General features: G+C 48.9%; 1 protein-coding gene and 1 long non-coding RNA gene across 4 annotated transcripts in view; both read left to right on the forward strand.

Moving 5' to 3' along the window:
* Positions 1 to 8,659: 8,659 nt before the first annotated feature.
* On the forward strand, positions 8,660 to 10,047 carry LOC121488653. Its single transcript, XR_005987195.1, has 3 exons — positions 8,660 to 8,734; positions 9,818 to 9,863; positions 9,988 to 10,047. It is a non-coding gene; the product is annotated as an uncharacterized LOC121488653 (long non-coding RNA).
* Positions 10,048 to 12,730: 2,683 nt separating this feature from the next.
* Positions 12,731 to 16,135, forward strand: part of SLC28A1 (solute carrier family 28 member 1) — a 49,274-nt gene continuing 45,869 nt past the window's right edge. The window contains exons 1-4 of one of the 3 annotated variants that reach the window (XM_041753284.1): positions 12,733 to 12,985; positions 13,782 to 13,893; positions 14,647 to 14,735; positions 15,959 to 16,053. In XM_041753284.1, the coding sequence (XP_041609218.1) occupies positions 13,798 to 13,893; positions 14,647 to 14,735; positions 15,959 to 16,053 (280 nt within the window). In that variant the 5' untranslated portion in view covers positions 12,733 to 12,985; positions 13,782 to 13,797. Of the gene's footprint in view, positions 12,986 to 13,781; positions 13,894 to 14,646; positions 14,736 to 15,958; positions 16,054 to 16,135 lie in introns of all 3 variants that reach the window. The other 2 variants (XM_041753283.1, XM_041753285.1) reach the window with 2 other exon arrangements.

Genomic DNA, 16,135 nt, shown 5'->3' on the forward strand with positions numbered 1-16,135 from the left:
GACATTCAGTCTCAGCCTTTGTGGCTGCAGGTACACGGTCTGTGCTGCTTGTACAGTGGGGCTGATGGCCTGTGTGCCTGCAGAAGAGATCTGGGGACTTAGGCCTTCAGAAGAGGAAGACAAGGGAGGGAACCCAGGGAGGAAGAGCAGAGCTAGAGGCTCTGGAGAGATATCCAGTGTCTCTGGTTCTCTCCATTGCAGCAAGGCTGGCCCTGGGGACAGCCAGCGTGTGCCTCACAGCTACTCACTGGCTGTTTCCTTCTTCCCATGCTGCAGAGGCTTCTCAACAACCTGTGTCACCCCCTGGGGCCTTTCCTTGCCTGACATTTATGTCCTTCCATTCTGACATTTCAGACTTCTCTACCTCCTCTTGTGCTCAGGTGACTCTCCCCCACTTTTTCTTCCTGCTCCCGTGTGCCCCCAACTCTCAGTCTGCATATCCAGACTGCCTTGGTGAACTGAGAGTTGGAATATTATCTGTTCATTCATCCATCTATTCGGCAGATATATACTGAGCACCTCCTTTATGCCAGACCCTGCGTTGACAGCTGTTGGAGGCAAAATTATATAAGGTAGTCTCAAAAGAGACTTCCCATTAGGTTTCTTGGGTTTTGAGCAACAGAAATGGACTCAGACCCACTTGAGCAAGGAGAAAAGGTTCATGGGAAGGGTGTTGGGGCAGCTCCCAGAACCAAAGAAATAGCTGAATGATTGGCCTTGAGATGAGTGGGAGCCAGGGCAGATCCAGAGCTTGCCTCCAGGCAGGTCAACACCAACCAGCCACTGGTTCCAGTGGGACTCCCTTCACTCAAGATTCAAATTCCTGTCCTAGAGCTCAGGGCATCTTGGAGTGGGACAGAGGTGGTTTCCCAAAGGATGAAGATTCTTACCAGAAGAATGGAGGAGAGGAGGAGGGTGGAAAGAACTTGGTGGCAACAATGAAGATACACACACACACACGCACACACACACACTCTCTCTTTCTCTCTCTCTCTCTCTCTCTCACACACACACACACACACACACTGTTATTCCCAGCTGATGTATTGCAACTCTCCCGCCTACACTGAAAAGCAAATTCCTCTCTGCTTGGGAAGACCATTCAAGGTCATGTCCAATGACTAAGTCCAGGGGTAGTGACCAGGGCTACCATTCTCCAAAGTCCAGTGTCACTAGTGACACTCTTCCCTCTTCTATCACAATCCTATTGTGAAATTCTGCAACCTGTGAATTAAAATTAACTATATTCAACCACAATTCTTGAACCCAGCAAGAAAGGAAGTATGGGTATAGGCTGGAGTCCATTTCCAGAACAGGTCACAAGGACTAGTGTTTATGACTAGGGACTTGTTGTCTGTTGGAGTGACCCCATGCTTCTGTCCTAAAGCCCAGCTCCTCAATGGCCCTACCTAGGTGGTGGGTGTTTATTTACCACAGGACATGGAAGCACAGGAAGCACTCTTGGAATCCTCCAACTCTTGTCCCCCTTTCTATGAAACAGCAATCATATTTTCCCTGGATAGGGTTAATCATCCTGCCACTCCCATGTCCTCTTGCTGTGTGTTGCTCAGAGCTATAAGGAGCCTGAAGTAGCCAGGTGTGCCTCAGCTTCCAATTCACTTATTACCATGACATTTTGAAGATGTGTCTCCTTGGAGACTAAAACCTTTGTATCAGCCTGGTCCCCAGCCTTAGATGTGTGAAAGGCATTGAGATGTAGTGATAGCACGCCCCTCTCCAACGTGCACTCCAGCTGGTAAGGGCAAATAAGCACCATAAGATGTTAGCAGTTCAGAGCTTGTGCTACAGCCTGTGGCTCTGACCCAACCTGTCAAGGTGCTGTTTCTCAGCTAACACCCTCACTGAGTTTTCAGCAAACCCTTGCACCATATTATGGAGCTGACTGCTCCTGGACTGTGGGGATCCTAGCAAGATGAGTGAATGCCATAGGCGTCAACACATTACTTTACTTTTGCTGTAGAGTGCATTCTTTGGTTGGATGCACTATGTGGGGATACCACAGTGATGTTTACAGCATATGATAAGTCCATGGATATTGATGGTGGGAGAGGCATGATGGGTAAGGAAAGCAAATCCAAATCCGGATGAAGAGCCATAGTAGTTAAGACAGATTCCTGCTCTCTTGAAGTGATAGGTGTAGGCTGAGGGGAGCCTCAGCCACAGGGCAGGAGGAGGCAGCATGGAAGAATGAAGAACTCACACACATGGCCTGCCTGTGCCTTCAGAGGCCTACCCTGGAGCATCCCCTTGAAGATCTGGCAGATCATGGGGACTGGTAGGAGAACCATTTGTATTAAAGGTTCTTCCAACTGGAGTACCCTCACTTGCTCTAGGCTCAACCCCAAACTGGTGGCCTTCTAGGTCAATCAGTATATGGGTTGGAACAAGATGCCTTAAAATTACATTTTTGCCTGGAATTGGGTCTTAGTGGTAAGGGATTCAAAATGTGGTAATTTGTTCTACATTATGGAGGAAATATTCTGACCTGATCAGACCCTTCAACCTCTAGGAACTTTATCAAGACCTTTTTTTTTTTTTTTTTTTTGCATTTTCACATGATTTATTTCCCACCTCTGACTCATATATGTCTTATCAAGGCATCTAGGGAAGGTGCTGACTCCAGGCTCTATAAGCATGATGCCATCAGTGTGAGGGAACACTGTGGTGGTAAGGGAGTGTAGTGTCCTGTGAGCCAGGTTGTGGCACAGAGCTGGACAGCTAAGAGACTCTATACTGCTGCAGGCCAGGTGAAGATGAACTGTTTCTGAAGTTTTTTGTTCTCATCAAAATAGAAGAAAAAAATGAGTTCACTAGATCAAAGCATTCATACCAAGTGTGAGGAGCTGGATGAATTTGCTTTAGCAAGAGATCATCTCTGGAACAGCACCTGCAATTGGAGATATCACTTTTTAAAACAGCAATCCAGAGACCTGGTGTTTTGCACTGGCCAAGCTGAGCTGTGGTAGGAATCACCATGACTTCACTCTCAAGTCTTTGATAGTTACACTAATTTTTACATTCCCCCTAGAAATACGGTTCTACTTTTGATTTACCATTTTGGTAGGGAGGGCACAGCCCTCCCTAATGGCTTGTGCTTGTCCTATCCTACTATGGTCCCTTCTATCCCACATTTCAGAGCGTCATTGTGGGAAGGATGCCTCTTTCAAAATATATCCATTTCAGCTATTCACTCAAAATAATCCTTGGTTGGCTTTGAGATTCCACTGTGTCTACTGTGGTACAAATTTGATCTATTAATCATCCCCATTTGGTTGGCAGATTGCATGCTTTTCTATTGTCCCCAGAAATTGGACTTAGCTTGGAGCCAGTATCCTACAGATCTCCTCTCCCCATGTTTGGATATTTTTCTTTTCCTTATATAATTCCCAGATAAACGGACATGGATCCCTTTGGGGAAGGCCAAGGAAGGTTCACCCTATATATTAAGTATTAAAATAAGGTTTCCTTTCAAAGACATTTGACTTTCTCTTTATCAAGGGTCTGGAAATTAGTGGGAGATGTTGACTCCACCTTGGCAGCTTGAGACAGACCTGATGCCCAACCAGAAGTCTTTAGTTATGGTTATAACTAGGTAATATCTTAGGGACTGTCTGGCCTTCTTCATTCCTGGGACCCAGTGATTAATTAGCCACAGCTAGAGGTCTGGTTTCCATGCCCATGACTATTTTGATGACTCCTCTACTCTGCTGCTGAGATCAGGTTGCTCATTTTCATAGCAGCTCTTCCAACCAGCATTCCAGGCCTAGAGAGGAAAGCCAGCAGAGCCTCACCCATTTATTTCTCATGGCAAGGAGTGAGACCATCTTCTGGGTCCTGTCAGAGGACAGTGAGAGGGTGGAGGGACTGGATGCATGCAAGGGACCCAATAAAGCATTCTTTTCTCCTGAAATCTGTGAGTTCCTGCTTTCTTGGATATTTGGTCTTTTTAATATAATTTAGCATGGGTCAACATTTGGTCTAGGTTTGTATTATTCACCCCCACTCACAATGATAAAAACTGTACCTAGCTGTTTGAGCTTCTGCATTAGATATAGACTCTCTGATGAGCAAACATCAATAAATATCACTTGAAGCAATTATATTCCACCTATTTTGGTCAAACAGCCTTTAAAAAGTTTCCATAAATTTTCCCTATAGTTTTTAACAATGTGTATCAGCTAGTGCATACAGTTTCTTCCAAGTGTAACTCTTTTTCCTGGTCTGATTCTGCTCCTGAGCTATGTTGAGTATGGATTCTGGTTATTGGCAGCTCAACAGTGTTATATGGGACAGGGTCTGTGTCTCAATTTTGTAACTTGATGCTGTCAGTACCCTTGAGCTGATAAAACTCAGGAAGGTTCTCTCATTTACTTATGAGAAAATGGGGTTTGGGCACTAAAACCCCACCTCACTAATTTTTAATGAGACATTTAACCATCCAGGAGACTAACAAGCAAATTCTTCCCTTATCCTTCTAGAAGGAAAAATTCAAGGGAAACCAAATGACCAGAAGTTGTTTGGCAAGCTTAAAACAAGTGAAACAAACTTCAGTGCAAATCCAGCTTTCCTAGCCAGAGGAATTGGAGCTTGTTGCTTAAATTCCCTGAGCTGAGCTGCCTCATTGTTGCTTAAATCCTTTTATTAGTACTTATAGACCCCTTATCATATGTGACAATTATATGTTCTAGGTACACAATAGTGAACAAAACAGACATAGATTCCTCCCCCAAAGAGCTTACAGTCTAGTAGGGGGAATGAACATTAAACAAATACACCAATAAATGCATAATGGCAAATATATATGTTAAGTACCACAAAAGCAGAAGAATGGAAGAGAATACCAGCAGGGCGTGGGACCCAGATTAGACTGGGGCTCTCAGGAGCCAATCTGAGAGCATTGATACTTGAGCTGAGATCTGAAGGGTGTTGGCCAGAGAAAGGGGAAGAGGAAGAGTGTACCAGGCAGAGGAAACAATCCATGCAAGGGTTCTGTGTCAGGTTGTAACAGAGGGACGGAATGAACGCTCATGTGCATAGTGCATGGTAAATAAGACTGTGGCATTGCAATACAACGTTCAGAGATGCGCAGGGCTAGACTTTGGAAGGACGTTTGCACTGAACCCCAAGAGCAGTGGTGCATCAGTTAGGATCAGCTGTTACTGGAAAAAAAATAATAGAGAAGCCCTCATATGACAATAGTGTTAAGGAGACAGGGTTATTTCTTCCACAGGAAGAAGTCTGTAGGCATTAGGAAATCTGGACATGGCCCACTGAGGGCTGGCATGGCAGCTCTAGGATATTGTCAAAGCCAAGGCTCTTCTGGATCTCTGCTCTGCCCTGCTAACCCAAGTGGTAGCAACTGACCCCAAGTGCAGCGTCAAGAATGGTAGTCTGCCTTATAAAACCACTGTCAAACAACAGAGAGCTGAATCTTCACTGTATATAGATAGTAGAGTCAACAGAGAATGCCAAAAGTTGAAAATAAAAAATAGTGTCTATATGTTTTTATCTATCAATCCTCTATCTATCCATCCACCCATCTATCCAGCCATTTATCTATCACTCATCTATTTTATTTATGGAGATTGCTACCAGAAGTGAATAACAAGAAGAGTCTGTCTGTAGATGGGGTAGGGGTGGGGCTGGTCTCTGGGTTTCCTGGCTCTGGTCTCCCTGAGACTGTCCAGGGTAAGTTTCCTTTAGATTTCTTTTATTGGTCATTTATGTGGTTCTTACTTGAAACAAAAATTACTACAGAAGGACCCCCACTCCTTCTGCTTCAGGAACCAGCTATCAGAAATTGGGTCATATCCCATTAAACCAGACAAATTTGAGCTCCATTGTTTATTTACAATGGCAAATATGAGGTTGATGGAATTCAGCCTTCAGGAGTATCTATCTTTAGGAGGTTTGGTTGTATGGCTGGAGCCAGCTCAGGTCATGAGGTCCTGGAACTCAGGAGGCCCTGTCCTCTGTCCTCAGAACTGATACGGCCCGCAAATGGCTCTTTCCTATTATTTCCAAAAGGTACTAAGGAGCAGCAGCTGTTATACACTTGGCCTCAGGGGACATGGCACACATGCTGATGAAGGGACGCTCCTGGCACTTTTAGCACATACCCAGATGGTAGAGTTATAGCAGGAGATGAGTCTATGGATTCCTGGCCTGACGTCATGGTCTAGTCAACTGCTCTGGCAGCTGGCTTTTTAATGACTTGAATGGTAAGTACATCCAGGTCCAGTATGAGACGTGCCCCTGAGGATTCAACTGGCTGTTGTCATTGTTGACCAAACTAAACACCCTGGTTTCACACTAAATCTCCTTGGTTCCAACAAACCCCCATGAGAATGCTCATTGGATCGAGGCTGCAGACAAACCCAGGGTCCTGTCTGAGACCCCCCTGAGTCAGGCAGAGTACCTATGGAAAAGAGACTCTGTTTTGGCATGGTCCCATGGCTGGAGTAATCCCCAGTAGCCTGCACCCTGCTTCCAGCAGGTGGGAGTGAGGAGGGCCAACAGAGCTAATGGCTTTGCAGTGGATGCTTCTGGTGTCCTGTTCTGGCCCCCTTTACTGTGGGGCCCCATCTCCCAGGTTCTGTGAGTTAGTTAGCTCATGGCTGCCTCTTATCCGAAGAATTGTCCTGAGTCAAGTGGAAGCCGCTTCACCTGGGGAGGTAAAACATCTCCTAATCCCTTAGCCCATGACTGACTGGCCTGGCCTCAAGGTATGACTAACCTATGGGCAAGTTTGTGTTCCAGAATTTTCCTGTGGAATCCACCGAAAGCCAGACTCTAGTTAAGACCACACTCTTGCTTTTCACCCCTGCCTTATTCTGTATCCCTTACTTCCCTTCTACCAAGAGCACCCCTCATCCTCATAAATCACCTGAACAAGAATCTCCATCTCGGGCTAAGGAATGAATGTACCTGACACTCAGGTGTCCTGCTGTATAGACTCTCTCATTGGAAGAGGAATTTCATTGGTGCTCTTCCTTCTATCAGGGCAAAATGTATGTTCTTGGGGAAGTTGGAGTCAAATTACTCAGATTATACAGGTGATTGCTCAGTAGATCAGATCCCGCAGAATTTGGGTCCTACTCAGGAAGTTGCTCAGAGACACAGTATCCCAGATTTCACGGGTCTGTCCAGAGAACATACAATTCACAGCCATCAGGTTTAAGTGTGGGTCCAGAATCCATCATCTGTCTTCCAAGTAGCTGGTGAGGTGGAAACATGGGGTGGACAGCTTGAGTACCAGCCCAGAACTCCCAAATACGAACAAGTAGCACAGTGGTCCATGGTTCTACTTCAGGCTGTTCAACTTCTCAATGGTTGCTCTATTTACAGCATTGGTTCCCCCATCATACACCTCCATGGAGGACAGCTGGAGGGAAATGGTGACCAGTACCTACCTCCTTGGGTTATTGTAGCAGTTAATTGAGACCATGCAGGTAGAGCTCTTAGCACAGCGTGGGACATGCCAAGCTCTTAGATGTGTAGCTTTCAGCTGGTACTATTATTGTCACCATCGCTTCAAAATATAGGATCCATCTCAGGGCCACTCACATGCTGATCTTCCCCCAGGTAGGAGACCCTGGTGTTTCCCCCTTCCCTCAAGATGGGGTAGCTAACACAAAATCCCTACCCCTACCCCTGAAAACCATCTTTCCAACTCTCATCCCATGGGAGACAGTCAGCACTGCCTCTTGACCCACAAGCTGGATGATGTTCAGCTCTTTTTTTTTTAATTTATTTATTAATGAGAGACACACACAGAGAGACAGAGACACAGGCAGAGGGAGAAGCAGGCTCCCCACAAGGAGCCTGATGTGGGACTAGATCCCGGATCCCAGGATCATGCCCTGGGCCAAAGGCAGACACTCAACCACTGAGCCACCCAGGTGTCCCATGATGTTCAGGTCTTGTGATGGGGTCAGGCTCTCCACAAACCCCCGTGGTAATGGAGCGAAGACAATTGGACACAGTCTTTGGAATAATGAAACTTGCTTCTACAGGCATAGTGAAGTGGAAAGGAAATGTTTCAAAATGAGTCATGGTGTGTAACTGGCAGGTCTACACAGGAAGAACGGTTGGTGCAAGTCAGAGGAGAGTCAGAAATGAGGCTATATCTTTCATTCTATAGTTCCATGTTATTGCTGGAAACTCACCTGGGTTGAGGGATGCAAGATATGCCTGGAAAGTTTCAATGTCTAGATGTGACATTCAGAGGTGTTCAGTTTTAGTCTTCCTAACAATTGTATGTAATTTATGATTACTCACTGATCAATACTTTTCCTACAGACACTACTAGTCTGTGGTAGATTCATTTCATTGGCTGCTCCCAGAAGGCATAAAGTCCTCCTCGTGGAAACTTCTATAAAAATATCAGCCTTGAAAAAAAAAAAATATCAGCCTTGGGGCACCTGGGTGGCTCAAATTGGTTAAGCATCTAACTTTTGATTTTGGCTCAGGTCATGATCTCAGGGTTCTGGGATGGAGCCCCGTGTCAGGCTTCACACTCAGAGGGGAGTCTGCTTGTCCCTCTCTCTCCCTCTCCTTCTGCACCCCCACCCCCCTGCTCTCTCTCAAATAAATAAATTAAAAATCTTTTCTTTTTTTAATCAGGTTTTGCTCTGAAGCTCGGTGGGTGCCACATCGGACCACTTCTCTGACGGGGAGAGGAGACAACAACAAAGGACTTATTTTTGCCTATGTAATTAACTAGCTTCTCAACTGTGGCTCAGTATCAGCTCTGGGCTAACAAGGCAATGCAGATCCTAATTATTAGCACTCCCCCCCCCCAGCCCCTGCCAATGGCTCATGGAAACCTCAGAGGGAGGATGTAGCCTTTGGTATAAAACCCACCAAAGCCAGGGACATTTATCTTTAAACCCAACTGGATGACATGAGTTATTACCTAGCTTGGTCTGTAGAACATCTAAATCTTGACTTGGATCCAAATGAAAAGGAAACATCTCAGTCTCTCATTATGTAAGAAGCTGATACAAGATGGAGGGCAAGAGGGAGAGAACGTAAAACAACAAGGGAAACAGACTTCACAAAGGAGCAACTAGTTCAATATTTGGAGACCGTGATCTCTTCACTGTTTAGGGAAATGTCCCCCTGCCTGGTGGCCTTGGGCCAGCCTGGGTGTGGGACCAGGTGTCCTTCTCTTACCTGCCCTTTATGGTGGCTGAGACAGAGGAGCTCCAGAGTCATCCTTTTGTTTTTCGTTAGATAATGGCCATTTGTGCCCATCTGTTCCCAATGAATAGCCAGGGGCAAGGCGTGGACTATATCAGGGGGCCCTTGGAGAGTCATGTCAAGCCAGTTAGGGTAGTGGTGGGTCAGGATGGTCAGGGGGAAGGGTTTTGGTCTTTGGGGCATTGGATTGCTTCTTTCCCTTGGGAACACCTGGACTTGCTTTACAGGTGCTAGGAAGAACACTGTGCTATAAGTCTTGGGAGAGTCCATTCCTAAATTTATAAAACTTATATGAGTTATAACTAGAGAAAGTAAAAGCCTAAGCTATTTCTTCAGCTTTTGTATTTTGCCCTATGTCATCAGAATTTGTATGTGCTTTTGAGTTTAGACTATTTCTGCTATGACTAGAGGAAGCCCATCTTTCAATGCCCCAAATAAGAAAGGAAACATCGTTTTGGATTAGTGGATGTCCTTTCTGTCAATTGGCCAAGGTTTAAGCAACAGAAGCAGGTTTAGGAGAAAAGTATGACAAGCTCATGTTTATGGAAACTGCCAGCAAGAGCCTCTCTTTTTGTCTACTGCTTGCATACAGGAAACTGAGCCACAGAAGAGACTCATCTGCAAAGAGCTGAGAACAGGTGTGAGCAAAATCATGAGAAGAAAGTAAAGAGATTGTTGAACATCCCTTCTGATAATATCTGCCTCTGACAGTTCCGAATGGTTCGCTTACCACCTCTACAAACATTCTCTTTATTCTCTCAGTGCCTGGCAAGGAGAAGGGATTCTCTTCTACTCTGGGGCCAAGAATTCCCCTGAAACAGGAAGTGGCCCCAGAGAACTGAAACCAGAAACAGGTGTGTGGTTGCCTCTGAGGAGTGGAACAGGGGTGGGAGAGGTGGAGCAGGCTCTTCATTATAAATCCTTCTTCTTCTCCTTCTTTCTCTTCTTCCTCCCCCTCTTCCTCCTCCTCCTCCTCTTCTCCTTCTTCTCCTTCTTCAAGATTTTATGTATTTATTCATGAGAGACACAGAGAGGCAGAGACATAGGTAGAGGGAGAAGCAGGCTCCTCTCAGGGAGCCCGAATCGGGACTCCATCCCAGAACCCAGGATCACAACCTGAGCCTAAGGCAGACGCTCAACCACTGAGCCACCCAGATACCTCATTATAAATCCTTTTAAGTGCTATTTTGTTTCGATTGGAAAGGAGATATACACACACATACACATATCCACACACACACGCATATATACATATACACACTGATATGAGAAAGCAGATAGATGAGATAGATATGGTCCTCACCTCTGCCCTGGACCCAGTGCCCCACCCCTATTCCAGCTTAGTCCTGGGTCTCTCTCCACCAACCCTGTGGGTGGGACAGACCTCAGAGACCATCTCCTCAGGAAACAGGCACACAGAGGGTCAGGGGATAGCTGAGGTCACTCAGCTAGATGGCATACATCCAGGATCCCCAAGGTCCTTCCACTCCAGGTCTTTCTCTGGGGTGGAGGAGAGGGGTGGGGGTGCTCATCCCAATCTATCCAGCCTCCCAACCACCGTCCTGTGGCTCTCAGTCAAATTCCACCAAGCATTTGATTTGGCTTCTGGGATCCAGGATCACTTGAGGGGATCTGGGGTCTCTCCTTGAGGGGAGCAGCAGGGGAAAAACTCAGAGGAGAGCAGTATCAAGATATCCCCAAGATGGGCCCTGTGACAGTGGTGACACCTGCCAGCCTGGCCATGCCATGCTCTCTGCCAAACATTTCACCTGCTTTAGTTCATTGAATCCCTCACAAATATTTATTGACGGGGTAGATACTATTACCCACCTTGTCAACTTGAAAGAAACAAGTTAACTTGCAGAGTCAGAACTGAATCTAGACCTTTAAGCTCTAGCTCAGTGTTTAAACCATGATATGCAGCCTATGAAACCCATTTCTTAGATCAGGGCACACAAAAACATCAAGGGCTTCCGGTGCAACATAGGGAATGTTCTGAAGCAAACTTGGCTGCTGCTGTTCCCCCCCACCCCCCCACCGCTTCCCTCTTGGCACCAAAGAAACCAAGAGAGGAGGGGAAAGGCAAGGAGGGAGGGGAAAGTGGGAGGCAGAGGGGGAGGGGAAGAGACTAGGAGCGAGCAAAAGCAGAGAAGCAGGTGCAACCTCACTGCGGCTTGACAAGGCCCTCTGCCAGGACGGCTCCAAGCCCACCCCTGGGTGGAGGAGGGGGCTGCCCACAGAGGTGGGCCATCCCTTAGGATAAGCCAGGTGACACCACGGACCGACGTTGAGTTTACGATCAAGGAAGCACAGGGTCCCGGCAGAGTGAGCGGTGCAGGGTGCGGATCTCTGCCCCAGATTGCAAAAAAGCTGGTGTAGCACGAGCCTCCTTTGTAAAACGTGTAACATAAAGGAAAAGTCTGTGGAACAGTCCGCAAACTCAGTGCTTGACTCCCGGGGGCGCCGTCCAGAGGGTTTTTTTTTGGTTTTTTTTTTTTTACAGATTTATTTATTTATTTTTTTTTTATGATAGACATAGAGAGAGAGGCAGAGACACAGGCAGAGGGAGAAGCAGGCTCCATGCCGGGAGCCTGATGCGGAACTAGATCCCGGAACTCCAGGATTGCACCCTGGGCCAAAGGCAGGTGGGAAACCACTGAGCCACACAGGGATCCCCCAGAGGGGTTTTTAACTCGCAGTGTTCTGTGTATCTGTACACAATGTTTCAGGAAGCAAGTGTAACGCTTTCGTAATCAGAGGTATGGACAAAAAAAAGTTTTCAAGGGCGAAGGGCACCCCCACTCTCCATCCATCAACCTCTCCAAACTTCTAGAACAACCAGTGTACGCAGGTAATCCCACAGCCTGTGTTCCCAAGAAATGTTTATGCATCATTCGGGGTTTTGTCCTGAGCACGTGTGATTAATTATTAAAGAGTTGTCCACCCTGTCAGAATAGTTTAATGTTTAGTTGGAGGACTGAAACTCTCAAGTATTTGTCCCTTGACTTTGCACACAGTTGCTTAGGTGTCAGTTAAAAAAATAATAAAAAAAAACCCTATTACACGGTATGTTAACTAAGTGGAATTTAAACAAAACCTTGAAATAAAAAGATAAATGGAAGAAAGAAAAAAGAAAAGAAAGAGAGAAAGAAAGAGAGGTGGGAAGGAAGGGAGGGAGGCAGACCTGGTGATTTTATTCTGTTGTTCTGACTTTATCGAGGCTTAGACTTGAAAGGCCGTGGCGGTTCGTGACAGCTACTCTGCTTTCCTTACCTTCCAGCGCGGGGAAAACAGGTTGCTGTCATAATCACTGATTCCATGAGGCAGGGAGGCTGGTAAGATGCAAAATGATCCTAGAGCCTGGGGAGCCTCCAGGGTGAGGCCGGGGTGGGGGTAACATAGGGTAAGAATAGTAAAGATGGGCTTCCTGGAAGAGGTGGGCCAGTGTAGGAGCAGGGGAGAAGAGAGAGGAGGGCTTCTTGGAGGAGGAAAGCCCATTCTAAGGCAGGAGCCCACTGGCCCTGTTTTCCTTGAGAGGAGTTGGGGTCCCTGTGCCGGCTGTGGTCCTGGACTCTAGAGAAGGGGCGCTGGACGGAGCTGGAGGGGGGAAGCCCAGCCTACTCGGGCTCTGGACTCTGCCCAGGAATTTGCACTAAAAAGAGAAGACAGGCCAAAGTGCAAGCAGGTTGAATTCATTCGGTCCCCGTGGAAACAACGCGCTTCTGTCCATCCCCGAGAGTAACTCGTTCACCACAAAGATGTGAGTAAGAGGGGGTCCCGCCTCTCTCTGTGCAGTTGTGTGTGTGTGTGCGCACAGGTAGCTAGGCATTCCTGGGCTCTGCCCGTGTGTGCACTGCTACACGTCTCCTTGCTCCCATGTGCACACGTGTATCTGCCGCTGAACATGTGAGCTTAGCCAGGCCAAGTCTGGATAGAGTAGGGTGCTCCCCAAGGGAAAGAAGCAGAGAAGTAACAGGAGTGGGGAGAGATGGGGTCTTAGGGCTCTTATTCAGATGAGCTAGGCCTATGAACTTTAGCAAAAAAAGGACTATATTGGTTCTCAGAATTGAAAAGTCCAGGGGCAAGACTGGCTTCAGGTCTAGTTGGATCCAGGGACTGAAGAGTCTTTGGGATATTGTTTTTCCCTCTTTCAGAGTTGGGAAATTATAACACAGTGAAGGTATCACTTAGTAGCAATGGCTTTAACCTGCTATGGGAATGATGAAAGCTAGAGCCTCTTTTCAGAAAAATGCCTCTATGAGACACATACACATGCTGTACATAATTCCCTCTCTTGCCCTCCCTCTGAGGTGGGTAGAATTTGCCCTGTTCCTGCTGGCCTCCCAGATTTGCAGGGACTTGTGTCCCACAAATTCAGAAGTGAGTGCAGGAAGTGGCACCTTCCTCCGTGGCCCCAAGGCACAAGGAGGGTTGAGTCCTGGAATGACGAAAGCTGCGCCAGGGTCTGCTCCCCACTTCTAGCCCTCTCTGGGCCCCTCGCCTGGGTCCTGCCTCACCTTCTGCTTTCAGCTTTGGGCTCTGACTCTGTCTTTCAGCCGGAAGGTGCAGCACATGGAGGACGACGCACCCAGACGAAGAGAGTCCATCTCTCTCACATTTGTGGCCAATGGTCTGGAGAACAAGGGGGTTGAGCTCTTGGAAAGCCTGGTCAGTTCCCCATTTTGGCTCTCTGGGGGGAGGGCCCTTCGTTCACCATCTTCCTGCACCCTCCCTATCCCTTTGCTTGAAAAATTAGGAAACTCCCCAACATGTTGGCCTCCTCAATGCAGAGCAGCCCCTTTATTTCGCTCCTTAACCATGTGTTGGGCACCTATGATGAGCCACGATAGCCTCCCCTAGTCAGAAAGGCCGAGATCTGAAAAACAAGGAGAGAGGGAGTGATTGGAGGTGGATGGGGGCGGATCTCTGGGGAAGTCTCAGCCTTTAAGGAGCTGACCATCCTGTCCTTGCTCTGGGATGGCCAAGTAGACGCCCAGCAATCAGAACTTTGGAGCCTGATATGACATCCTTTGCCCTCCCAACCTCCCCTGACAAGGCCCCCTGCCCCTTCACCTCACTGCCCAACCCCGGGGTGTGCCTTTCACACTGTCATCTGCAAGAACAACCATCCCTCAGCCACTGAAACACAACTCCAAGGACAGATGGAGGGCAAGTGGTGTCCTGGAGCCATACAACGAGCTCCCCCAAACAGTCACAGCGGAGGCTCAGTGTCTCTTCCACCCACAGACCATGAGCTCCCCGAGGGCAGGATGCATCTAGCACTGAGTCCCGCACACAGTGGGCATTCCAGGTGTGCTTTGCAGAATGTAATTAAGTTGTCCTCTAGTTACTGCCTGTGCACACAGCTGGCAGCTGGGGTCTCTCTCCACTCACACTCTGGTCACTCTCTGGTGGCTATAGGAGGAAGGCCGGATCCCTGGCCATGACTCAGGCCCCGAAGAGGGTGGGGACAGCCGGAACGAGGCCAGCCCAGAGCCCTTCTCCGGATGGTAGGTGGTCTCCAGCAGGGACGAGGGTTGGCCTGGGGAGGAGGCCACTATGGGGAGCAGGGACAGGGAACCGGGCCTCCTGACAAGGGGTAGGGGCCTCTCTTGTGGAAGAAAGGAGCAGATATGCTTTAGCTCACAAATGGGCACTGTTGGGTGTTACCCTGGGGCTGAGCCAGGCCAGGGGTTCCCACCTGCTCTGAAGTGGCCAAAACAAAATCCCTCAGGAACCGCAGTATTTACTGTGGGGCTGTTCTGATTGAACAAGCCTGACCCTCCCTCAACTCCCCATCTGCCTTCTACCCCTTTCAGTCTCTGGGGGCACCCCAGGGAACCTCAAGGCTGAGTTTGAAAACCCCTGGACTGCGGTGGTCCCCTCATTTCCCACGGGGAGGCTGAAGCCCCCAGAGGAAGAGAGGCCCTGGTCACACAGGCAGCAAGTATGAGCCTAGAACTTGGTCTCTTGACGGCTGGGCTCACCGGGGCCCCACCGGCCAGATCCTGAGCCGCGAGAGCATGAAGAGTAGGGCTGATGGAGGCGAGGGAGTCCATCTGTCTGCCTTGGGTGGGAGGTTGGGGAAGAATGCCTCCCATGGAAAGCGGGAGGGGGGACCTCGAGGGGAGGGGCGCCCTAAAACAGCCGGTGGCTGGATCTGCGCCCAGTGAGGACCTCCTACGTGCTGAGCCCATGGGGCCCCCGAGGCTGTCCTGGTGTCAGCTTCTCCTCCAGGGATAGGCATGTGGCCCGACGGCCGGGTGAGAAGTGGCATCTGCTGGGGAGGGAAGGGGGGTGCTGTGGGCGTGGGGCAGGCTGTCCACAAGCCGGGAGGGGCTGCTGGCTCGGTGGGTGAGTCTCGCCCCGGGGAAGCATGCAGAGCTGGGAGCCTCTGCACCTGGCTCCGCAGACAGGTGGAGGTGGATTGGGGGGGGGGAGGGCAGGGTTGGCGCTCTGTGCAGGCACAGGCTCCTCCTTATCGGCTCAATTAACTGCTTCCCAGGCCCGAGAACAGAAGTATCAGGAGGGCGGTGGTGCTGCTCCAGGCCTGGCGGGCCCGAGCCACTTAGCCTGCTCTGGCTTGGGGTTGCCCAGTCCTGTGGTGTCAGGGCCAGTGCCGGGCTTGCCCCATGTCTCCATTTTCCTGGGGATGCACCTGAATGGCTTCTACCTGACGTGTTGACAGTGGGAATCTGGGGCCACTCATGGACCAGGCTGGTACTCTCCGCAGGAGGAGCCTGCAGCCAGCCCTGAGGGCCACCAGACGCTTCTGCAGGGAGCACGCACAGCTGTTTCAATGGATCTGCACAGGCCTGCTCTCTACTGGTGAGCCGGGGGCCCAGCCCCACCTGGGAGACAGCTGTTCCCACCCCAGTGTGCCGCCCCCTCCCCCCAGCCACCTCCACCC

This window comes from Vulpes lagopus, chromosome 4 (genome assembly GCF_018345385.1).
Source record: "Vulpes lagopus strain Blue_001 chromosome 4, ASM1834538v1, whole genome shotgun sequence".
NCBI classification, from domain to species: domain Eukaryota; kingdom Metazoa; phylum Chordata; class Mammalia; order Carnivora; family Canidae; genus Vulpes; species Vulpes lagopus.